The following is a 25,728-nucleotide window of genomic DNA, read 5'->3' as shown; positions in this document are numbered from 1 at the left end:
TAATATCCCTCTCGTAAGTAAGACATGCTTTGCGTAGGAACACCAGGCGGCTAATTACAATTTTATATAAATTTCTTTGTTTTACATTTTAATCCAGTGAAGTCTAGGTTAGGTTAAGTTTATTTTGCTAGTATCAGGTTTGGTTAGCTTGTTAGGTTACTCTTTAGGTTAGGTTTGTTGTGCTGGTATGAGGTTTAAGTTAGTCTGTTAGGTTAATCTGTTAATTTAGATTGGGTTAGGGTAGATTATTGTAGATGAGATTTAAAAAAAAAATAGAAAGGATGATCATATTGGGAAAAATCAAACTTAGCACGGGGTAAAAAAAAATCTGGGACAAGGAAGGATGCCATTTTTTTTTTTTTTTTTTCCAGCATTATCACATCTAAGTTACGTCAGGGTATCTTTCGTAAATATTTTTGAGAAGCCCACTTCTGTTTGTTTCTAAATATATCTTTATCAGTCTGTCTTTATCAGTCTGCCTTTATCCGTCTTTCTTTATCAGTCTGTCTGTCTCTCTGTCTTTGTCCGTCTTTATCAGTCTTTCTTTATCACTCTTTATCTGTGTCTTTATCAATGGCTTTATCAGTCTGTCTGTCAGTCTGTTTTCATCAGTCTTTATCAGTCTCTTTATCAGCCTGTCTTTATCAGTCCATCAGTCTATCAAACTGTCAATCGGTGTCTTTATCAGTCTTTCCTCGGTCACCACTCTGTTAACACAGGCTCCTATGACTCACCCAGCTGCCGTTAGCCCGTCTAAATACTACTGTTGCCCCGTTAATGAGAGGATTTTTTTTTTTTTACGGTACCAGTATTCAGTTCGGCTCCTGTGACCAATCCAGGCAAATAAAACCGTCTGGCGTTTGCTGGAATAAAATGCTAGAGTTGTCTCGACCACGGAAGGGTTAACATCTTTGGTCTTATCTACACACACACACACACACACACACACACACACACACACACACACACACACACACACAGTTCATCTCGTTCTTGGTCTGTTTCAGTTCCTATGGCCTCATTCTTTTAAGAGTCAGCCGTGACAAAGAACCTTAGGTAGTTTTTGTCCCTCCTCAGTAACGACCCCGTCTTCCCAGTACACACCACCACCCCCTTTACATACACTCGCCGTGTTAGATAGGGAGCCTTCATGTGGTGGCACCGATACAGCTCAACTGCCTGGTTTTGCATTTGCCCTTGCTACTTCCCTATCCCTTGAAAGGAGGATGGTGGATTTATGTTGGGGTTATCATCTCTTATTCGCACATGGCTGCCACATCCCTTCCAATTATCTACCTTCCTCTTGCATACCTGTCTGTCCTCTCTTCTTGCTTTTTATTACCTACTTCTCTCGTACATGGCTCTCCTGTGCGCCTCTCGTCATTATTTACGTTGTTTTACTTATTTTTTTTTACCTATAGTGTCCCTTAACTATTAACCTCTCTACCTCCCTCCCTCACGCCTGTCTGCCAGCATAATCCCACCGCCATTCATTCTTACAGCTTTTCAGACAGGTCCCCTCCTCATTCTTACCTTACAGTAATTTGTCCCCACCTCGCACGTGTCTGCCTGCCTCAGTCTCACGTCCCTATTTCCTTCCTATCTCCACTCTCCTTTCTTTTTCCTTACCTGCATCCCCTCTCTATCCTTTCCTCTCCTCCAGTATATAACTCTCCTTTTCCTTTCTCTCCTCACCTCTTCTCTCTTCGCTTCTCCCTCACTTATATCCTTTTTTCTTCCACATCACTTCTTTCCTCTCCTCTTCTATCCCCTATCTTTTCCGCGTCTCTCCTACTTCATTTTTTCTCTTCTCGTCTCCTCTCTCCCCTCCCCTCCCCTCCCCTCCCCTCCCCTCCCTTCCCCCCTCCCCTCCCCTCCCCTCTCCTCCCTTCCCCCCCTCCCCTCCTCTTCCCTTTCCCTCCCCTCCCCTCCTCTTCCCTTTCCCTCCCCTCCCCTTCCCTCCCCTCCCCTCCTCTCCTCTCCTCTCCTCTCCTCTCCTCTTTTGCTGCTTCTTCCTCCCCTCCCCTCAGCATACCATTCCTCAGCACTTCCCTCTGCATTCCTGGCTTCCATTCACCCATCTCTCTTTATCTTCATCTCCACCTACCTCTTCCTCACTTGCCTCGCCTCTCCCTCACTTACCCCACCTCTCCCTCGCTTACCCCACCTCTTCCTCACTTCCCCCACCTCTCCCTCACTTCCTGCACCTCTCCTTCACTTCCCCTACCCCTCCCTCGCTTCCCCCACCCCTCCCTCGCTTCCCCCACCCCTCCCTCGCTTCCCCCACCTCTCCCTCACTTCCCCCACCTCACCCTCCTTCCTCCGTCTCCCCCACTGGCGTCTGGATTTATTGCTTGTTGGGGAATTACTTCTTAGCGCGGGCTTCACCATCAGTCATGTGGCGGGAAAAGTGGCCACGGTACGCGAGGAAGTGTGGTGATGGAGAGAGAGAGAGAGAGAGAGAGAGAGAGGGGAGGGGGAGGAGAGAGAGACTGACAAACACAGACACAGACAGAAGATAGATGGAGACACAGAAAGACAGACGCAGACTCAGAAAGACACAGAGACAGACAGACAGACAGACAAATAATGACAGACACAGGCAGACAAATAGTGAAACACAGACAGACAAATAATGACAGAAAGACAGATAGACAGACAGACTGATAGATAGATACTGACAGACAGACAGACTGACATATACAGGTAAATAGACTGACAGAGATAGGCACACACACAGACGGGCAGACAGGGAGAAGATGGGGGAAGATGGGATAGGGATAAGATTTTAAGGAGAGAGAGAGGGGGGGATTAGGGGAGCAATAGTGGAATGAAAAGGAGTGGAAGAATGCAAGAGAAGGTAGAGATGTAGACGAGGTGGGAGAAGAGGGGAAGGGGAGAGGGAGGAGAGAGGAATGGGAGGGGAGGGGTGAGGGAAGGGAAGGGAAGGGGAGGAGAGAGATGGATTAAGATGGAAGGAGGGGAGAAGTGGCTGTGGTACACGGGGGATCACTGGTGATGATGAGTGTAAGACCTAGAGAGAGAGAGAGAGAGAGAGAGATTAAACAAGCGTAAAGATCGCTGTTATTCCAGTGCGTCTACTTTACTTCATTTTAGGCCAGGGTAAAGTGGACAGGGTATAGCACCATATTTTTGTGTGATAGCTATACACTGAGGATGGAGAGAGAGTGATTCAGGATGGAGAGAGTAATTCAGGATGGAGAGAGAGCAATTCAGGATGGAGAGAGAGCAATTCAGGATGGACAGAGTAATTCAGGATGGAGAGAGAGTAATTCAGGATGGGGAGAGAGTAATTCAGGGTGGACAGAGTAATTCAGGATGGAGAGAGAGTAATTCAGGATGGAGGGACAGTAATTCAGGATGCAGAGACTGATTAAGGATGGAGAGAGAGAGATTCAGGATGGTGAGACAGTAATTCAGGATGAAGAGAGTAATTCAGGATGGAGAGACAGTATATTTAGTCCAAGATAAACGAATAGAATAACATGATCTGCAATTTTTTCTTCTTAGTCTTGTCTGAATTTTTTTTTTCGTAATGTAAGGTAGCTTATTTCACTTACCAGATATGTAGGGAAAAGAAAATACTACGGCTTTACATCCATTCCGTGATATGTCTTCGTTTATATCATCATATTTTAATCTTATCTCTACAGCTCAACATTCAAGGCGGAGAGAAGGTATTTTTAAGCCAAGTAAGAGTGAAAAGAGTATATTACCCTACAATTTTGTCCAGTTTTGGAGGGACGTGTTTGTTGTAGGGAGCTAGAAAGTGGCCATTAGCCCTGCACAACCAGCTGTCTCTCTCTTAGCTGAGTAAAATCGTCTGGAGGCAACAGGACTAGAATATAAACATCACCACAGGATGGAGTGGTTTTGAACAGAGAATACTTGATATGGTCTTTCCTCGTCCTCGTTCTCCCTCTTCCTCTCCCTCTCCCTCTCCCTCCAGACCCATCATTTCCTCTCCACTTTTCCCCTCACTGCCTAACACCCTCCATTTCTCTCTACCCGCCTCGCTTTTACACCTCTTCTTCCCCTACTACACATCCCCGTACACACACACACACACACACACACACACACACACACACACACACACATTACACTACACTACACTACTCTCTCTCTCTCTCTCTTTCTCTCTCTCTCTCTCTCTCTCTCTCTCTCTCTCTCTCCACACGACACCCCACCTAATTTCACTGTCAATAAAGGTTTTCATAAAGGGATAAAAAGAGATGGTTTTACCCCTGTGTGAGGCTGCCCCATAGAGTCACCCAGTAATGGCCTTTTGGTGTAGCGGAATTTTTGCTGTCACCGGAGCATGAGGCTACACTCCTCCCTCTACTCCACTCTTAGGGCTAATTAAGGTCTACTGTATACTCTGACTTTAATATCTACTGTTCTGGCGTTGACATTTACTGTTTTTGCTTCATCATGCATTATATCGCCTGGTAATTCATCTCAGCTTCTCGACTCTCAGGTCTAATTCACGTCTACTGTATACTACTATAGCTTTGCTATGTGCTGTTTTTGCTTCATTTTGCGTTTTAGCTTTATCATATATTCTCTGCTTTACCTGGCAGTTCATCTTTACTTCTCGACTGTCAGGTCTAATTCATTTCTGCAGTACACTACTCTAGCTTTATCATGTCCTGTTTTTAGCCTTCCCATACACTGTTTTAGCTTCATCATTTACTGTATTAACCGGACTTCACCGGGTAGTTCCTCTCTACTTCCCGACTCCCAGGTCTAATTTAGATCTGCTGTATACTACTCTACCTTTACTATCTACTGTTTTAGCTTTACCATATACCATTTCAGTTTTATGGTATCTCCGCTTCACCTGGTAATCCATCTGTAGTGTAGTTTTAGCTGTTGCGGGATAAAAACATTTCACTCGTCCCCTACTCCTCCCCTAAGTCAAATTTTGGGTTCTGACAAGCATGTATTGTTTAAGTTTATCATATTCTACTGTAACTCTGCTCCACTTCAGCCTATTCCAGATCATTGTTATGAAATTTTAGCTACGATGAAATTAGTGTATAAATAAGTTTCTTTTAACACGGCGCCATCGTATCTTAACAGCTATAGAATATTTACCGCTAATCTGCCTTGTAATAATAATATTTAGCTTGACCTTGTAATTCAAAGGCAGTGGAATTTTAGCTGACTTTCATGACCACACGCGCTAGTCCCCTCTTTGGTCTAATTCAGGTCTGCTGTGGACCATGCTCTCTCTCTCTCTCTCTCTCTCTCTCTCTCTCACACACACACACACACACACACACACACACACACACACACACACACACACACACACACACACACACACACACACACACACACACACACACACACACACACACACAAATATCTTTCACCACAGGGAGTTGACTCAGTTGGTGGTGGAATGGAGGGTGAGAGGAGCGTGATGAATGATGGCTTAGGGAGGAACGAGGGGGGTGGCATTTGCGTGAGAGAGAGAGAGAGAGAGAGAGAGAGAGAGGGTGCTCATTGTGAGTGGGCTGTCTGTGATGATGATGATGATGATAGGAGGAGGAGGAGGATGGTGATGCTGCTGTTGACTGATGAAGAGTGTGACACATGTATATAAGTGATCCTCTGCACAACCGGATCTGTCAGCGAAGGGAGGGGTATAGGTAGAATTAATCCCTCCCCATGCCGGCTAAGCACGAATCAGAAGGGGTGTGTTTAAGGAAAGACAAATCCTGTGTATGTTAGTGTCGAAAGGCTGGAGTGGCTGTGTTTGTTTTTGCAAAGCCCCAGTTCTTCCCTAGATATGTAGAAAAGTTAGGTTTACGATGGCTCTCCAAGTGTCTCTGAAGCCCTCGTAACAACTCTTCCTTAGCGATTTTTCCTGCAGATTATGCCTCAGTATCCTCCTTTATAGTTGAAGCTATTTCGATATTAAAACGGGGAAAAAAATTAGTGTTAGGGTTTAATTTGCTAAGTGAAGATGTATATAAACGCCCAGTATTTTAAGGTAATTTTTGAAGCTTGTGATGATGATGATGATGATGGTGGTGATGAAACACATGAGTCATCTGTATCGTTGCTGACTACACCAGTGTGAACAAAATAACTTGGATGGCTCTTATGCGGTTTTAACCAAACTTACCTGAGGCGTTTGAGTCAGGTTTTTGAGAGCAATAGGTCAAGGGTCAGGGTCACAGGGTTAGGTCAGTACTTGACCCAGCAAGGTTGACTTAAACAGTTCTGATACGATTTAGACCAAACTTGGTTGCATGGTTGAGGATAAAGCAAAAACAAAGAGATTAGGTTTTGAGAACAATCGGTCAAAGCCAAGGTCACAGGGCAAGGTCAAAGTTCGACCCATGCACCTGTGTATGAACAAAACTACAAGTTTTCATCTTATTTGGACCAAACTTTGGAGTTGGGTTAAGGGTCAAAGTAGACGTTGACCATTTGTTATTGAGAACAGTAGGTCAAAGGTCAAGGTCGCATGGCAAGGCTGAATTAAATAATTTCCTCCGATTTACATCAAACTTTGTGGAATGGTTCATGATAGGCACGGATAGAAAAATTCAATTTCGATCGAATGTCACAAGGAAAAGTCAGAAGTCAGGGGCAGGGGGCAGGGGTGTCACACAGTCTAGATCCGATGTCGACCTAACTTGGTGGAAGGGTTCATGGTATGGCAGGAGGAATGAAATAACTTTAATTCAGGAGCAGTCTGTAGAAGGTCAGGGTCACAGGGTAACGCCAGTATTCGGCCCTTAGTCCAGTGTGTGGGCGCGGGTGCTGGACCCTCTTGAGTGTTGTTTCTTGTTTAATGAAGGCATATCGTAACCCTCATTAAAAAAAAAAAAAAAAAAAAAAAAAAAAAAACTGCCTAAGTAATTTTTCGGTGATTTTTGGATTTTTGCCTAAATCAGTTCTTCATCTTGTGCGTGAGTGGTCTAAAATACGCCTCAAGTTTCTGCCTAAGTTATTGAAAATTAAGAAAATGAAGTTTTTTTCGATTTCCCGAAAAGTAGAAAAAAATGACGGGCAGTTTTTTTTTTTTTTTTTTTAATGAGGGTGACGATATTTAACCCCTCCAGTGTCAAAAATCTTCCCTAGGCTCAGAAAAACCGTCTGATAATGGCAAGAAAAAAATACGTTACCGCACTGAAGGGCTTATAGGCATTCACAACGTCATCAGTATAAAGCGATGGTAATTATCAGTAATCTTGCTACTGTCAGATGTTTTATTTCGATATGGGAACGATGATGGCGGGAGGGGAAGGGGTGGAGGAGAGGAGGGGAATGAGAGGAAAGGGAGGGAGGGGTAATGAGAGGAGGGGACGTGAGGAGGAAGAAGGGAAAGGAAGGAATCGTCAGAAGGTAGAGGAGAGGAATAACAGGAAGAGGTGGGAAGGGGAGCAGAGAGAGATGGAAGGGAGAGGAAATTAGAGGAGGGGGGACGGGGAATTGTGATGGAGAGGGTAGGGGAGAGAGAGGAGGGAGAAGGAAGGAGAGGGGGACTTCGGAGCAGGAGAGAGAGGACGGGGAGACGAAAGAGAAGTTAGGGGAGAAGGAAAAGGGAAGCATTTAGTGGAAGGGAGCAAGACAGGAGGGGGGGAGGGGGAAGGGGAGGGGTTGGAAGGGGAGGGAGAGGAAGTATATTGCTGGTGGGTAGAGTCAGTCATCTGGTGGTGATGGCGGAAGTGATGGCAGTAGTATAAAGGAGGGAAGGTAGAATATTAAGAGCCGTTGGTGCATTGGTTAGCACATCCAGCTGCCAACTAGAAGAACCTGAGTTAAGTTCTTGAACCAGTCGAACTCTCTCACGTCTTTCGCATTTCATTATTTTCCCTCTCCTTCCCTTACGATATTTCCACCTCACACCTCTTCAGAATAATCCTCCCTTCACTACCCTTAACCCCTTCACTGCGATGGCCCATTTTTTCAATTCATTCTTGCTACCTGCGGGCGATTTTATTCAGCCTGGGCGAGGTGTTTCAAGATGGCATCTGTTTACCCAGCTCTATAATTGGGGACCTGGATTGTACATCGATTTGTTGTTCGCATTCTTAGGGAAGGTTGGGACTGAAAAAAATTGCTCTGGCATCGTGCCGTCGGTAGGAAATAATATTCAGCATTTTACTTAATCTGTTTGGTGGGGGAGGGAGGGGGGAATAAGGCACTCTGGTGTGGTGATCTAAGTGAGTCAGTGATGTTGATTTTGATGGTTGTGATAGTGATGGTAGTGATAATGATGGTGTTGATGGTGGTGGTGGTGATGTTGATGCTGATGATGGTGATGTTAATGGTGGTGATGGTGATAGTGATGACGGTGATAGTGGTGATGATGATGATGATGGTGAAGGAGGAGTTAAAATATAGAAATAAGGTGCGAATCATTTTCCTATCTGTTCAGGACTCTCCGTGGCACCTTATCCTTAGCGATTTTTTTTAAAGTTTACTCTTTTCTTGTATGCTAATTATGTCATTGTAATACTGACGTTGATTGCTTAAATAAAGTGAGAGATTAATAACGTGTCACAAGCAGAGATAAATTTGTAAAGAATAGGTCATAGAGCCTCCCAAGTTAACGAGCTGTGTCTCAAACCATCTCAGTAGTGCACCCCTCCCCCAAAAAAGGAGAATAATAGGATAAAAGAATGAAAAGGATGAGAATTTCAGTGGATAAGACTATTGAGAAAACTGAGGATAACTGAAGAAAATGGAGAGGCAAATAATCGGAAAAAAAAATCAATACGTAATAAAACGAGAAAATGAAACGGACTTGCAGAAATAAGTATATGAACAAAAAAAGTAAATTTGAGTACGGTAACATATTTTGTTGGGATGAATGGAACCGTGGCATGTGCCTTTAAACATAGGGAAAGAAAGACGAGGAAGAGAAAGAAGAAAGATGATTGTGATGATGATGATGATATGAGGAGGAGGAAATCAACTATAATATTGGCAAGAACAACAGAAAAAAAAAAAAAAAACTAGGAAAGCAAGGCTATTAGAAGAAATGGGAGAGGAAATATGTAGAGAAATAATATAGATTAAGTAGAACGACAGGAGAAGCCGACAAAGAAAAGAGAAGAAGAAGAAGAAGAATCAGTGAAGTTGGGTGTTGTGTTCGTGGATTCTGCCTCAAACCATGAAAGGAGGAGAAGGAAAAGAAAAAAGAAAAAGAAACAAGAAAATGGAGAAGAATAAAGAGAAGCATATGGGGAAAAAGAAGGAAGATTACGAGAATGAGAAAATGAAAGACAAAAAGAAGAAAAGAACAACAGCAGCAGCAACTAGAAAAAAACTATGTGTAAAAACATAAAAAGATACTAGGAGAATAACGGAACAGGGAAACAAAAAGGAGGGAAAAATGGAATAGAATAACTAGGCAAAAAAGAAAAGACAAGGAAAGGAAATAAGAGAAGGTAAAACAATTTCTCGTGTGTCCTAGAGTATTGAGATGAATGGGACCTTGGGATCTGTCTCGAATCGTCTCGGAATTCTTAAGAATGTAAACGCCAGTCCCTCAATCCCAGTGCCACACCGAGGGAGAGAGAGAGAGGGGGGGGACTGTATCTTTCACACTTTTACTGGTTTCATTTTCTTTATTTATCGCTTGATTTACCTTGCCTTTCTTTTTCCACCTTTTTTGTAGTTTTTCATACAGACAGAATTCTTGAATACGTAAACGCCTCTCACAGTTAGTCTCTCTCTCTCTCTCTCTCTCTCTATCATCATCATCATCATCATCATCATCATCATCGTTGCCATCATGATTATCATGAGGAGGAGGAGGATGGTGATAGTGACGATGATGAGAGAGAGAGAGAGAGAGAGAGAGAATCATGTTTTTCACTCACTGTTTTTCTCGCATACTTTAGGATCCCCCGCAATGTTTCTTTTTCTCCTTATATATATCTTCCTTTCCTTATCTCTCGCTATATTTCTCATTTTCTTTCGAATTGTTTCTTATTCATGCGTTTTTCCGGATGAAACGGTTTCAGAATTCTTGAGAATGTAAATGACTTCTGGCACTCCTGGCAGACTACAGTGATAACCCCCTGCCCTCTCTCTCTCTCTCTCTCTCTCTCACACACACACACACACACACACACACACACACACACACACACACACACACACACACACACACACACACACACACACATTTCTGCCTTTCGGTTTTTACGTAGGCTAAAAGTCTTGTTTTCTTGAGGCAGTGCACACATCCAGTCCACCTGCATTTTTCATTACCTGGGTATGGGTGTGAAGTGCCCGTAGAATTTTATCACCAAGGCTCCTGGAACTCACTCTGTGCTGAATAAAATCGTCTGGGTTGTACTGGAATAGGAAAGCAGTGTTGTGCCGGCCAGGAGAGAATCATCTGTACCGGTAATAACACAGAGGCTTCCCTGACTTACCTGAAGGTAGTAACTGGTGGCCACCATCGTCCACTCACATGATGTAGTGCTGCCTACTTCTTCCTGACGTTTATCATTACGTGTGCCTGCCCTCCTCCCTTCCTATTTTTCTCTTATGTTTCTATAACGTTGTATTACTCTTCTTTCCTCATCAGGCGGCTCTACACTGTGATAAGTCAAATGGCTTCCTGTAAGCCAGGAAACCATTAGCGTGTGATGGTAACCATCATACTGTATAACGGGGCGATGTAAAACTTGCCTTGATACCTCTGTTAACTGCTGGAGCGACGCAAATGCATCATCCTTCCAGGAACCAAGCCTCCACACTTTTCCCAGCGCCCCGCGACAGTCACAAGGTAACACTGGTTCACTGGACGGACAGGCCTGCAGGGGCGGTTGCTTACCTGCGGTTGATGGGTCTCCCTATCCAAACAGACTGAGGTTGATAACAATTCTTGACTGAAGAAATTCGTCTGTGGTTGCCCGACAAAATACTAGAGCTGTTCTGGTTATGAGAGGGTTCACACACACACACACACACACACACACACACACACACACACACACACACACACACACACACACACACACACAGCGGCCAGCCAGGTAATAACACTATCTCATCGTACATCAAGTAATTAACTTATAAATTAGGCCACGCCCTAATTACCTTCCTCCCGTAACATCTTCCTCCTCCCCTTCACTTTATTTTTCCCTTCCCTCATTCGCACCCCTCCCCTTCCCTCCTGTCCCCTCCCATTATTTTTCCTTCCCTCTCCCTCTCCATTTCATTCCCTCCCTTCCTGCTTCCCAGCTTTTTGCTTCCCACCTTCCTCTCGCCGCCACTCCTCTTCTCCCCACTTTCCAGTTCCCTTCTATATTTATCTCCCTTCCCCATCCTCTCCCAGTCCCTTCCCTTCCCAATCCCCACCCTTCCCAATCCCTTCCCCTCACTTTCTCTCCCCTTCTCTATTCACGTTCTCTACCCTTCCCCTCTCCATACTTATTTTCATCATCCCGTCTCCTCCCCTTCCTTCCCCGACCCTTTATTCTTCCTTCACCTCTGAACTCAATCCCATTGCCGTCCCCTAATCTTATACTCCCCCCCCCCAATCTCCTCATTCCTTCCCTCCCGCTCCACCCCACCTCTTCGTCCCGCTCCACCCCTTCCCTTCCTCCCCTCCCCTCCTCTCCTTTATTTTTCCTCCACTCCTTCTCAGTCCCCCTCTTCCTCCTTCCCCTCATATCATCTTCCTTTTCTCTTCCCTTCAAACCTCTCGCTTCACCGTTCCTTCCCTCCCTTCCATCAACCCTTTAATTTCTTTCTCCTCTTCCTCCCCTCCTCCAACTCTCCCCCTCCTCCCTTAATTTCTCACACTTCTCCAGTCCCACGCCTGAGAGTTGATTAGCGTGAAAATCCCCACTAAATAATGTTGTGGCCGGTGGGGTAATTAGCGGACACGAGGTTGAAACTTATGTGCAGAAGCTAATATTTGTTTTCAAGGCGACAAGTGTATGTTGTGGTGTGCGTGCTGACGTCAGTATTCTGGATTATATAGCAGACTTGGGCCTTTATTCTCGTGGTGTTTCGAGGCTCCCTAACACCTCTTCCTTAGTTATTTATTTTTGGATATGGCTGGTTAATATCCTTTTGTACGATATTTGTGCAGTGTGTGGCGATATTAGGATGATTTATGTAACACGGATAAGGTGAGTAAGGTATAATAAGCAAAAAAAAGTCGCTCAGGAAAAATTGTTAGGGAGCTTCCTTAACCAACGAGCATAAAGAGCTTAGTTGCACATCTTGCTGAGTGTACGCGGCATAGGAACCTTCGAGACATGTCCTTATTAATTTTGCTTGCATAGGAGGCTTTGGACTGCCTCTTCCTTTTTCACAGTACATAAAAGGCATCACATCTCCGTTTCCTTAATGATTTTTTTAGCTCAGTAACCCTGACCATTGTCTTGCAGTATCTTTGTGATATCGACATGTATCAACAGAACGTGATACGTAGAAACTGCAGAAATATATAGACGAGAAAGAGGTGCGAGAAGGCTATCTAGGAAGTCACCTTTTCTTTAGTGGGTTATCTGGAAAATTATACCTTATCTTTCTGTTGATCATTTACTTCATGTAAATATTGACATAGTTAGCAGCAGTAACATACAAGGTATTATGGATGTATAATTTGGAGAATAAATTGTAAAGGAAGAGGTGTTGCGAAGCCCTTAAAGCCATTTAGAATATGACCATATAACTTAAACCCAATCGATATACAGCAATAACATACAAATGACTCCTTCATTCCGAGGACCACATTTCTATTTCTTTCCCGATGCCTCCAGACGATTGTGCCCAGCTTAGGAGAGAGCTTTTATGCTGGAAATGTTAGATATGCCGTCATTAACCCCTTAACAACACGACTGTGGATCGGAATTACTATTACTATTATGGATACTGACCTTGACTTTGCTGATATTGCACTTACACTAGCTGAGTCGCAGAAGGCAATCCTGAATGCTCTCAAGACATTTCACGAGGAGGTACAGCCACAGGGGCTGTAGGTCTCCAATGGCCAAAACCAAGATCCAGGCATTTGGTGGCTTGTTGAATGACACACTGCATTCTGTCCCAGGCGTGTGGTGAGGACAGAGTCACTTATTTTTGTAGTGTGCACCATATCAATGGTGCGTCGAATGGTGAGATTTCCTGTCGCATTGGTCTGGCATACGGCGTTAAGGACTCACTCGGATCCAGCATTTGAGTTTGTCTGTGTTTATGCAGAAGGCTATAGATACGCATCTTTCTTAAATTATGGCTGCGAGACAGGAACACTGATCAGCAACTATGGTTGGCGAATTAACACCTTTGCTACGAAATGCTTTCGCAGGATCTCGGATGATTACTGGCTGCGTAACGAGCAATTGTTCTCTGTGACGCGTGGTCTATCATCTACATAATGTGTGAACGCCAGCTGGTGTGGGCACGTGGCACGTTTCCATAGGCTTATCCTTCCCGTAGAGTGATGTCCGAAAGAGTCAGCCTGCAGTGAAAAGACCAAGGGGGAAACAGCAAAGCTTATGGCTGAAGCAAGTTGATCGTTCCTGCCGGGAAACACTTGGAATGGGAAGAGTTGGTGCCTGGAAGCTTACAGGGAGGAACCTCTGTGGGTGGAGTCGTAGGGTTGAGTGAGGCTGTCTTCCACCACGGTGGCCAACTCTGGGCATAGACTTGATAGCCTGTTCCCTGAGGTCCAGCAGTTCTCCCAGGTGCCAAAAGCTTTCACATGTTACCACTTCGGCATAATGTCCGCCGTCCGTATTGAATACATGCGTGGGCTGTTTCCTTCATTACTGGTGTAAGTGGCTTCATGAATATTGCAAAGTGATTAAAAGACATGTACAAAAAAGTAGGTGGGAAAGCTACGGGGCCCTTCTGTTAATGCCCTTGGTGTAGTGTGGTGTGGGAAGAGGATTTTGTTTGGCCTTGTGCGAGGGTCCCATGTGTGGTGTGGCTTCACTAAAGTATTTAAAGTCTGTGGGAGTTGAGTAATGCATGTCTGAAAATCACTAGGAAGATACAAATGGACAAAGCCGAACCTAGAGATGCTGCCACTTGTCAAAAGAATATAAAACGAAGTGAAGAAATGCAAAAATTGAAATAAATATTGACCCTTTCATGATCGGAAAAACTCTGATACTCTCTTTCATCTAACGAGGGAGAAGTTATTTATCTGTAACTCGTTAGAGCTTAGGAATGTCAGTACTGAAATGATTAGCCTCCGCATGGTCGAGACAACTCCGGTGTTTTACGGCAGCTAACACCAGACTCTGATCAGCTAAGTGTGAGTCATAGGAGCCTGAGAGGGCGGTGAGATGATAGAAAATAAAGCTCAGAGAAACAAAACATCTGTTGATTTGACGATATAAAGTAGTAGAGACTTGAAATTGAGGGGAAAGGGAAAGGGGATGAAAAAAAGATGAAAATGGAAGAAAAGTGAGATAAAAGGGACTGGGGAAGCAGAGAAAAAAGTAGAGAAAAATAAAAAACATACAAGGACTGAAAGAACGATGTGAGTGGAAGAAGCGAAACAAGGAGTATAAAAATGGAGAGGGACAGAGAGAGAAAAGCGGAAGGATAAAAGAGGCGGGGAGAGTGGAGGAAACGTTTGAGAGGTGAGGAAATACACCTAAAAGTGGAAGAAGTGAAAATGAAGGTGAGGAAATGTTTAGAAAGAGTAATAGAGATGGAAAAAGGTGCGCGAGAGAGAGAGAGAGAGAGAGAGAGAGGGGTAAGGTAAGACAAGCGTGAGTCAAGCCTTAATCCCGAATTAATTAAAGGAGACAAATCGATTCCCTTTCTTACGGAACAATTCTCTTGCCCAACCTATTTCTTCTCTGACCTCCCTCCCTTCCCGCCTCCTTCCCTATTTCCCTGCACCATCTCACTTTCTTTTGTAATTCACACTCACATTTTTTCAGCAACTCATTCTTGCTTTCATATTCTGCTGTATACCCAGTGCATTCATTTAGCACTTCGGGGATAACAACCAGGTTTCTGCTCCACTATTTCTCCATTCATTCCGTTCTCTTCCCTGTTATCGGCTTTATCCTTTTATTTCCTTATCTCTTCCCTATCTTTAAAGCCAATAGTTTGATGGGATCTGGCTTTCATTGTTCCTGCTACGACCTGACGATTTTCTTTAGCTTGGGAGAACCGCCTGGCGCTGTAGGTAAGAATGAAGACTAACCCCTCCAGTGTGAAAACCGTACCACTCAGACTCCAGTAACCTACTCTCAGCTGAATAAAATTGTCAGATAATAGGTTACTAGACTTGTTTCGACCATAGAGGGGCTGATAGTGAAAGTATTCTCTGGCTTGTATTCTCATTGGTTAAGGAAGTTCCCTAACACCTTCCTAAGCGATTTATTTACTTATTATTCCTTACTATCCTCCTCTGTGTCATTTAAATCATTCCAGTTCCACCATTTTTCAGCATGTTACAAATTTATATTAACCAGCCGTCTTCAGAAATAAATCGCAAAAGACGAGGTGCTAGGGAGCGTTTTTAACCGATGCGAATACGAACTTCTGAGTCTTGTGTAATCAACTAAATAAAATCATCTGGTGTAAATTGGAATAAAACAAAAGACGCGACTGCAAGCGGGTTAAAGTGAAGAAAAAATGTCATCAGGAGAGAGCAGAATTAAGACAGAATTAAAACAAAAATTACGTCCCTGGGCTACCTTGTTTTCTTTTTTTTTTTTTTTTTTCACATTTTCGTCTGCGTCCTCTTTCTCGCTTTTATTTTCGTTTCCTTCCTCTCTTTGAGTATTTTGTCTTTGTTTCTCCCTCCCTTGTTCTTCCTCGTCCCTCTCTTCCTTTCTGCTTTTCCGTCGTTCTTGTTGAATATATTGCTCTTATTTTCCATGTCTCATACACCATCCTTCTCTCTTGCTCTTCTTCCTTTATCACCTCCACTTTATCTCAGTCTTTTCTACTCATTTATCTCGCCCTCTTCCTTGCCTTTCACTGCGTTCTTCACTCTTGCTCCATCGTTTATGTTATCTTTGTTCTTTGTCTTCACCTTCTCTCCTTCTCCACTCTTCTCGTTTGTTTTTCCCTCCCCCTGATGCTTTCTTATCCCCTTCTCCTCCTCCTCCCAGCAAGCGAAGACCAGCTGGGTTCTCAGGACAATAAGAACTAAACTGATATTAATGGAGAGAGAGAGAGAGAGAGAGAGAGAGAGAGAGGCAAATATTGTGCTTGGTAAAGATACTGAAGAAACAGTGGAACAAAATGACACTCCTTAAAAAAATGAAAGTAAATTGTGATAAATTAAAGTAGGGAAATATCTGAGTGACTGATATATAAATGAGGAAAACATTAGAATTGCGTGAACAAATTCGTCTCGTGATAGCAAGAATTAAAAAAAAAAACAGTATCTTGCTGTAAACGATGCAAGAGAATTTTAATAAGTCCTTTAACGAGAAAAGGCTTTACTGAGCTGAATAAAGACAATGGTTGTGGTCGGATCAGTGATTGGTGATGAGTGATGGTAGTGAGTGGTGATGAGTGATGATAGTGAGTGGTGATGAGTGATGGTAGTAAGTGATGATGAGTGATGGTAGTGAATGGTGATGAGTGATGGTAGTGAATGGTGATGAGTGATGGTAGTGAGGGGTGCTGAGTGATGCCAGTGAAGATAATGACAGTGGTAGTGTCAGTGTTGATAGGGAGTGATGATGATGGTGGTGATAGTGAGTGATGGTGATGAATGGTGATGAATGATGATGATTGAATAGTGACAGTAATGACAGTGAGTGTTGATAGTGATGACGGTGAGTGGTGGTGGCAGTGAGTGGTGATGAGAGTGAGTGGTGATGACAGTGTGGTGATGACGGTGGGTGGTGATGACGGTGGGTGGTGATGACAATGAGTGGTGATGACAGATGACGTTCCTGATCTCGGTGGATTTCTCTAATGGTCTCAGCTGAATCCCAAAGTCCTGCCCATCTCTCTCTCTCTCTCTCTCTCTCCATTTCAGTTTTTTTCTCCCACTTATTGTACTACTTTCTCTTCCTTTCTTCTTCCTTCCTTTCCTTTCACAGTAAATTTTTCGTCCTTCGCCTCCACCCCTCCCTTCTTCCCCCACTCTGAACTTAGTATCACTCTTCTTTTGCGGCCTCTCCCATATTTTTCACAACATTCTTTGCCGCCTCTCTTCCATCTTTTCCACCACCTTCTTTGTGGCCTCTCCCATATTTTTCATCACCTTCTTTGCCGCGTCTCTTCCATCATTTTTACCACCTTCTTTGCGGCCTCTCTTCCATCTTTTTCACCACCTTCTTTGCGGCCTCTCTTCCATCTTTTTCACCACCTTCTTTGCGGCCTCTCTTCCATCTTTTTCACCACCTTCTTTGCGGCCTCTCTTCCATCTTTTTCACCACCTTCTTTGCGGCCTCTCTTCCAACTCTTTCACCACCACCTTTGCGGCCTCTCTTCCATCTCTTTCACCACCACCTTTGCGGCCTCTCTTCCATCTCTTTCACCACCTCTCTTCATGTTTTCCTCATCCCTTCCCTTTCATTCATCAGCCTTATGTAATCATTCTTTCCTTCAATCCTTCTACCTCTCTATGTCCCTTCCCACACGTCCCTATTCCTTCAGTAATCCTTCTTTTCCCCCCTCCCTGGTTTCCTCCTCCCCTCCCTCCCTGGTTTCTTCCTTCTCTCCCTCCCTGGTTTCTTCCTTCTCTCCCTCCCTGGTTTGCTCCTTACCTCCCTTCTTGGTTTCTTCCTTGTCAGCCACTCCTTTCACTTGTTTTTGTAGTGGCTTTTCCTTCCACTCCAGCTTACATATCTCTACTTTTTCCCATCCATCCTTCCATCCATCCGTATTCCTCCTACTGTATATTCCTCCTCATTTCATTTCCTCCCCCTGCCTTTCCTTTCTCCCTCCATTGCAAGCGATCCTCTCTGGCTGTGTTGGCCTTTGTGACGACAGAAGGGGATTACCCATCATTTTTTCCCCTCATTTCTCCAGTAGAAACTTGTTCTCGTGCTAGACACAAATTGATAGCTGAGGAAAGGGCGATAGTGGCCAGTTGAGAGAGAGAGAGAGAGAGAGAGATGGATTTGATATTTTTTGCCTGGAATAATTGTTTACATTATATAGCAAAGTTCACTTGTTTATTGATAGTACCAGAGATGTTAAGAAAGATTTACATAACTTCTTGTACTTGGAGGTAATGTGTGGTTGTAAAATTTGTTCAAATATGGGTTGAAATAGGAATAAATGTAGACAGCTGTGGTGATACTTGTGGTGATAGTAGTTGTGCTGGTGCTGTTGGTGTGGTTGTTGTGGTTGTGGTTGTGTGATGATGGTGGTCACATGTAGGCTAGTTGTTGTGATGGTGGTGGTGGCGGGGGATATTATTGTGTTCGTAGTATCTGTTGTAATTGTGGTTATTGCAGTAGTATTTTTGTGGGTTTTGTTGATATTGATGTTTTTATTGTTGTTTTTATTGTTGTGGTGGTGGGAATGTGGTGGTAGTTTTAGCCGTGACTGTAGTTACTTGAGACTTTAGTGAAGGGTATGGTGATAGTTGGGCGGTGTGTGAAAATGGTGGTAGTGGTAATGGATGTTATGGTCATGGTTTTGTGTGTATGTTTGTGTAGGGGTGTGTGGGGAAGCTGGTCACAATGAAAGGAACCAATGAGTGGAACATCATGGGTACCAGCACTCCCATTGGCTAATTAGGGTAGTGGGCAGAGCTTAGAGCGGCAGCGTCACAAGTTTGCCGCCTCCTGTTGGCCAAGAACTTAGTGGAAGGAGATTGTGCAGCAGCGTGATAACTAAGCAGTTTTTCACACACCAGTGCACGAACTTTTATTGTGTAGATACGTCTTCGGAGTGAAGGGCTTAACCTCGGAAGATAATGAATATGTACATGGGGCTGTATGTGTAGACTCCTAACCCATTTACAGGTTTAACAGGTCATAAAGTTAACTATTATCGACAATTATTTCCTTTTCTTTTCCTTTAGGTATCTCCTGTGTAGAAAAAATCATGTACAAGGCTTACTTACAGGACTTTATATTTTGAGAATTGTTTGGTTGCTGTAAGAATGACATGTATATACTGAGTCATATTTATAACCTTAACTGAGGAGAGGTAACAAGCTGTAAAGTATTAATAGCTGTATGCGTGAAGACAAATGTACGGTCGGCAACAAAAGTCCTGTCACCTCTCATGCTTTTCTCTCCATGGACTTGGCGGATTCACAGTACTGATTTCCATAGCCCATGGATGAAAGAAAGGCGACAGTCCTTTTGGTGACTGTACGTGCAACCAGTCTTATACAAAACCTTACGAGAGTTTGAACTGATAACTGTAAGAGGGAAAAGAAATATATATAAAAGCAATCTGATGCACAACTTATCCTCTTCAACCCAATGACGAACTATATTTTGCATTTTTTTCATGTTCAGGCAAGAGTTTATGAATACGGATCCAAAGAGCAAAAACTTGATTGTGTATAAGACTGAATATTAAAGTGACGAATTACGAAAAACAAAGCGATCCCGAATAAATAAAAAATATGGAGGTTTCTTTGTCTTGCAAATTGGTTGGAATGCTTTTATATTTTCGAAGTACACACACACACACACACACACACACACACACACACACACACACACACACACACACACACACACACACACACACACACACACACACACACACACACACACACACACACACACACACACACACACACACTCTTCAGCAGTAGAGCCCGGATGAAAGAATACTTTTGCTGGAGCTCTCGTGGACTGCCGGAAAAGAACTTTTGATCGAAGACGTAAGAAGATATGTGTATGTGTGTGTGTGTGTGTGTGTGTGTGTGTGTGAGAGAGAGAGAGAGAGAGAGAGAGAGAGAGAGTAGTGAAGAGGGGTCATGTCATGGCTGGGTATCCACATATGCTATTGTAATGACTATGCGTGAAATAAAACAAGGGATATGCAAGTGGAGCTTTGGCGTGTACAGGAGAGAGAGAGAGAGAGAGAGAGAGAGAGAGAGAGAGAGAGAGAGAGAGAGAGCTGTAACCCTGTACCTGTCTCCCCAGTTTTCATATTTCTCCGTCCTTCTTCCCACTTCCTCCTTTTTTTCACATCTTCCCAATCTCGTAAGTAGCAAAACATATGATAAGAGAAACTGGAGACAACTGACCAGTTTTGAGTTTCGTCTTTCAGGAGAGATGATGTCTACTTTTTCCTCATGACAACCAATCTTTTTTTTTTTTTTTTTTTTTTTTTTTTTTCAGAGGAGAGGTAAGTGAAATGGTGCCTTCTGTTTATTTTTTGCAATCACCAGAAATATTATTCAGAGGAGAGTTAACAAAAATGATGTCTATAATTTTCATTCTACCACCAGCGATCTTATTAGGGTAGATGTCTGAACGTCATTGAGCTCAGACATCGCTCATCTGAATACATTTTCTTGTGGTCAAAAGAAGGATGGAGAGATTCGATGCTGAGAACAGTCATAGCCCAAGGTCACAGTGAAGTCAAATGTCAGTATTGCTGGACAAAGTCAGCTCAGACATTCTTGATCTTATTTGAACCAAACTTGGTGGAAGTGTTAAGGGATATGCAAGAATTCATTCGATTTTGATGTTAAACAGTCGAAGGTCAAGGTCACAATGCAGTCTGATATTCGGCCCCTAGACCAGTTGGTTGGCACGGATGCTGTACTACCAGTTTTCCATTTTTTTTTTCTGTCAGTGTATATTGATTTATAATTCTCTCTCTCTCTCTCTCTCTCTCTCTCTCTCTCTCTCTCTCTCTCTCTCTCTCATCAATGTTAAGCTTGGACCACCTGGCACACTAACATATGTTTGGTTAACTCTGCATTGTTTTACTCTCCGTTGGTGAAACCTCACATGATCTGAGTGTTAACAAGTGTCGATAATCACCACAGTATTCATCACATGCTTCTAGCTACTTTCCTCATTAACTCAATACTCATGTATTCCCCCATCTAACACTCACCTTCCAAAATACGCTTCTAGCTTTGGATATTTTGACTTACCTATGCACATTTTCTTATTAATATAAAATGGTTTCAGTCGGATTCAGACCCTCTTCAGGTACGGAATACAGTTGTTAGATAGATACACATATATTCACACACGCACAGACACACCAGTTCATACCCGTCGCAGAAAGTTGTTGTGCTGGTCGTATTTATGATTTTGTTCTCTAGTAAAAGACTTTCAATTTTCTGTAACTTGAAAATACTTGAAAGTGGAGTAATAAATTAATGTTTCACCCAGGTTTATGTTTCGGTGTGATGATGATGATGATGTGTTTGAGGACTAAATCTTAAAAATGTACGGGAGTTTTTAAAAGTGTATGACACATCCTCGTTTAAATTTATGTTGTGGTGCTGGTGTGTATGTTGACTGTGCCTCGTCTTTAGCACTACATGCGGCTTTACTGCTTCATATGCTCCCCCTCCCCTCCTCCCCGGTATTATGGCCCCTGAAACTGCGCCAGCTCATGTGACTGAACATTACAGTTGCCCTCACAACTTTTTATCACTAGACATATTATTGCTGTTACGACTTCCACTCTTATCATGCCCGCCATAACGATGCGCTTAATTAACCGAGTTCCTGGGAATTTTCATATTTTTTTTTTCAGTAGCTCTTCCTCGCCTTTACACATTTTTAAAGATAGTCGCTTCCTTGTCTCACACGGGAGAGACTTTTTCTAAATCAGAGGAGTTACATTTAGTCCTAAAATATCTCTTCAGTATGGTGACATCATATTAAAGTTTTGCTGCCTCCAGACGACTTTTTCTAGCTGAAGAGAGAGTTGAAATGGAGGAGAAAAATTCAGGTTTAATATTAGAGTACAGTTTTAGAGAAAGCGTTGTTTGGTGCTCGGAATACACCCGCGACTCACGAAGCAAGATCCCACGGTATGTTTTGATCAGTGTGTGTGTGTGTGTGTGTGTGTGTGTGTGTGTGTGTGTGTGTGAAATTCCTATCTCTATAACTTATCCCCACCAGTATATCATCCTCTTTCGTGACACGTGACTTCAGACTATATGCACAATTGGCTGCATATGAACCTGGGACAGTGTCTGTGTGAAGTGGAGGTCTTCCTGCTATTTCCGACGTTCACGCATCACAGGTAGTTGGTCAGTTCAACTAATATGTAACTCCTTCATTCATCCAAGTCTGTGCCACCAAAATGTGTGATTGTCAGGGTTGTCAAGTATACCTCTGTTACACATTGGTGCTGTACCAGGTTCATATATTGCCAACTGTACCTTCTTATCCCAGCTTCAGAACTTGCTGATTCATCTCTTCTCTTTTGTCTTCACCCAGGCCTCCTACGGCTCCAGAAGATTTACCAGTCTCTCCGACCAGCCCGAGCGTTCTTTGAGATTCGGGTGGTGAGGCGTGTTGAGTCGGCCCAGGATGCCCTGGCCTTCCTTAGGACCCTGGAAAGCAGCAGCAGGTGAGTGGATGGTTTACCTGGATGTGTGCATGTTTAGGTTGCTATTTTTATAGCTATATGTGTTGGTCTTCTTTACGACCTCGAAAAGCAACAGCAGATAAGTGGATGGTTATCTGGGTGAATGGATAGATAGATTGCTATTTTCATAGCTGTATGTGACGGCCTTCTTTAGGACCTTGGAAAGCAACAGCAGATGAGTGGATGGGTAGCTAGATGGATGGATGAAGGAATGCAATGTTCGGTGCATAGTTACAATACTACTATCTCTACATGGAGGCTGAAAAGCAACAAGTAGCTTGATATTCACCCGTATGGAAGGATGAATTTTTAAGCACTTAGTTATAACTAAAGCCATCCTAAGGTTCTGGGAAACAACAGGTGAATAGATGGTTACGTGGTTGGATGGATGGATTGATGCACAGTTAGGTGAATGCATACAATATCGTTACTTGTACATGGCATTTCTTTGACCTCATTCAGTCCAGTGGGTTTGTAGATTCTGACAAATTTTTCACTGTGGAACTCTGTCACTGACTGATTTTGAAACTTGCTTTGTGATGAAATGACCAAGTTTACAGGTAGTGTACAGGTAATCTCTTACAGCTGTGATTCAGTTTTAACCAAACTTGGATGAGAGATAGACGGCCAGCCAAGGATTTGACCATTTATTTTTGAGAACAGGTCAAAGTAACATGACCACCACATCCCCAAACAAACTGCTTAATGGTAGTATGATTTTCATTATTATTATTGATGTTGATTTTGTTGTTGATGTGGTGGTTGTGGTGGTGTTGGTGGTCGTAATGTTGTTCTTATGGTTGTTGTTGATGTTGACTTTGTTATTGTAGATTTGGTGGTGGTGGTCGTGATATAAATGTTGTTATAGCGGGTGTTGTTGTTAACGTTGTTGTTTGGTAGTGGTGGTGGTGATGGTGGTGGTGGTGGTGGTGGTGGTGGTAGTGGTGGTGGTGTTTGTTAACTGCATTATCGTTTAGAACCCATTGACCTCGGGAAATCGGTCTCATCAGTCAGTTCGTGGAAGCTAGGCTGAAGGAATTCGCGCGCGCGCGCGCGCGCGTGCGTGTGTGTGTGTGTGTGTGTGTGTGTGTGTGTGTGTGTGTGTGTGTGTGTGTGTGTGTGTGTGTGTGTGTGTGTGTGTGTTTTATATATATATATATATATATATATATATCTTGTGCGGTGTGTGTGATAAATGGGTGCATAAGAGATGTAGTGGTATCAGAGGTAGACTGCGAGATAATGTTGATTTTATGTGTACGGCGTGCCGGGGTGAGCAGGTGGAGATCGTCAGACGTGAAAGGATTGAACTTGCTGGTGAAGCTCTTGAGTGTGTGGAAGAGTTTTGTTATTTGGGAGACGTGTGCTGGAGGTGGGGCTGGAGCTAGCTCTGTGGCAAGGATGAGAAGTGGTTGGAAGAAGTTCAGGGAGCTCTTGCCTCTCGTGACACTGAGAGGGCTCTCCCTACGTGCTAAGGGGTCTTTGTATGCAGCATGTGTTAGGAGTGTAATGCTGTATGGCAGTGAGACCTGGGCAGTGAAGGAGGAAGACATTCGCCGGCTCAGACGTACAGAAATGACAATGATTAGGTGGATGTGCAGTGCGTCCCTGCGTCCAAGGCCTGGAGGGGCTGGGTTTACAATGGAAGAGTTGAGAGGTAGGATGGGACTGGAGTGTATTGATGTTGTGATGAGGAGAGGTAGATTGAGGTGGTTTGGACATGTGGAGAGGATGGGGGATGATAATTGGGTGAGGAAGGTGAGAAGTGTCAATATTGGGTGTGGGGTTATGAGGGGTAGACCGAGAAAGACATGGGACGAGGTCATTAAGTGTGACCTTAGGGTTAAGGGACTGAACAGGGAGGCTGCAATGGATCGTGCAGCGTGGAGAGCCGCCATTAGGTGACCAAGGCCGACACATGCAAGCATGTTGGAGCCTTTAAAAACGAAACGAAAACGAAACGATACACACACACACACACACACACACACACACACACACACACACACACACACACACACACACACACACACACACACACACACACACACACACACACACACACACACACACACACACACACACACACACACACACACACACACACACACACAGTATACTCGTATATGTATACATGTCTGTCTGGCTGTCTATCTGTCTGTCTGTCTATCTGTCTGTCTCTGTCTATCTGTCTGTCTCTCTCTATCTGTCTATCTACCTATCTATCTGCCTATCAGTCAATCAGTCTATCTATCTATCTTTCTATCTATACACAGTATACTCGTATATGTTTACATGTCTGTCTATTTGTCTGTCTATCTGTCTGTTTATCTCTCTCTTTATCTATCTGTCTATATATGTCTATCTATCCATCTGTTTATATAGATAGATACATTGATAGATAGATTGATATACAGTATATATGTATAATTCTATATATATATCTATATCTGTATATCTATATATATCTACATCTATCTATCTATCTACCAATCTATGTATACTCTTTCTGTCTCTCTGTATATATATATATCCATCCATCCATCATCCAATCCTACGTTGCCCCATGAGGAGCGTAGGAGCCCGGGGCTAGGCAGTTGGTCCTGACATTTAAGATGAGAGTGACCAGCCTCACTCATCCCTGAATGGCATTAAGTGAGCAATAAACCCCAACCATCCCTTGGATATAAACCTTCACCGGCTCAATCCGATTGGAGCACAATAATTACCCACTAAACCACCAGGCGCCAAAATTTGGTTATATGGTTACCACCCAGCGTAGTAAATGGTTTCCTGGTGTACAGGAAACTATTTGGCTTGTCACTCAGTGTAGAGTCACCCACAGGCAGAAGGAAGAGGAAAGAATGAAGGAATGAAAGGAGAGGGAGTGTAAAGTCACCCGCAGGCAGAAAGACGAGGAAAGAATGAAGGAAAGAAAGACAGAAGAAGATGGAAGGAAAGAAGTATGGAGGAGAGGACAGGGCAGACACCCGAGAGCAGCACTATATTGAGTGAGTGGATGGTGAGCGCCCCCACCTACCACAATATATATAGAGATATATATATATATATATATATATATATATATATATATATATATATATATATATATATATATATATATATATATATATATATATATATATATATATATTATTAAAGCTTCCCACCCAATTGTTTTGTTTTTGTTAGTATTCTAATTAAAAATTAAATGACCATTACTTGGAGGGTCTTTGG

General features: G+C 43.3%; 1 protein-coding gene across 1 annotated transcript in view; it reads left to right on the top strand.

Annotated features, from left to right (window-relative positions):
* LOC145413595 (glutamate receptor 1-like) overlaps nt 1–25,728 on the top strand; it is a 211,706-nt gene that overhangs the window by 15,698 nt on the left and 170,280 nt on the right. The window contains exon 3 of the mRNA XM_080283285.1: nt 22,341–22,473. Coding sequence (XP_080139411.1) covers nt 22,341–22,473 — 133 coding nt within the window. The remainder of the gene's footprint in view (nt 1–22,340; nt 22,474–25,728) is intronic.

The sequence above is a fragment of the Coenobita brevimanus genome, chromosome 1 (genome assembly GCF_032717465.1).
Source record: "Coenobita brevimanus isolate Jiangsu-jjx chromosome 1, ASM3271746v2, whole genome shotgun sequence".
In the NCBI taxonomy this organism is placed as follows: Eukaryota; Metazoa; Arthropoda; class Malacostraca; order Decapoda; family Coenobitidae; genus Coenobita; species Coenobita brevimanus.
Note: the sequence above shows the minus strand (reverse complement) of the source record. Positions and strands in the feature narration are given on the sequence as shown.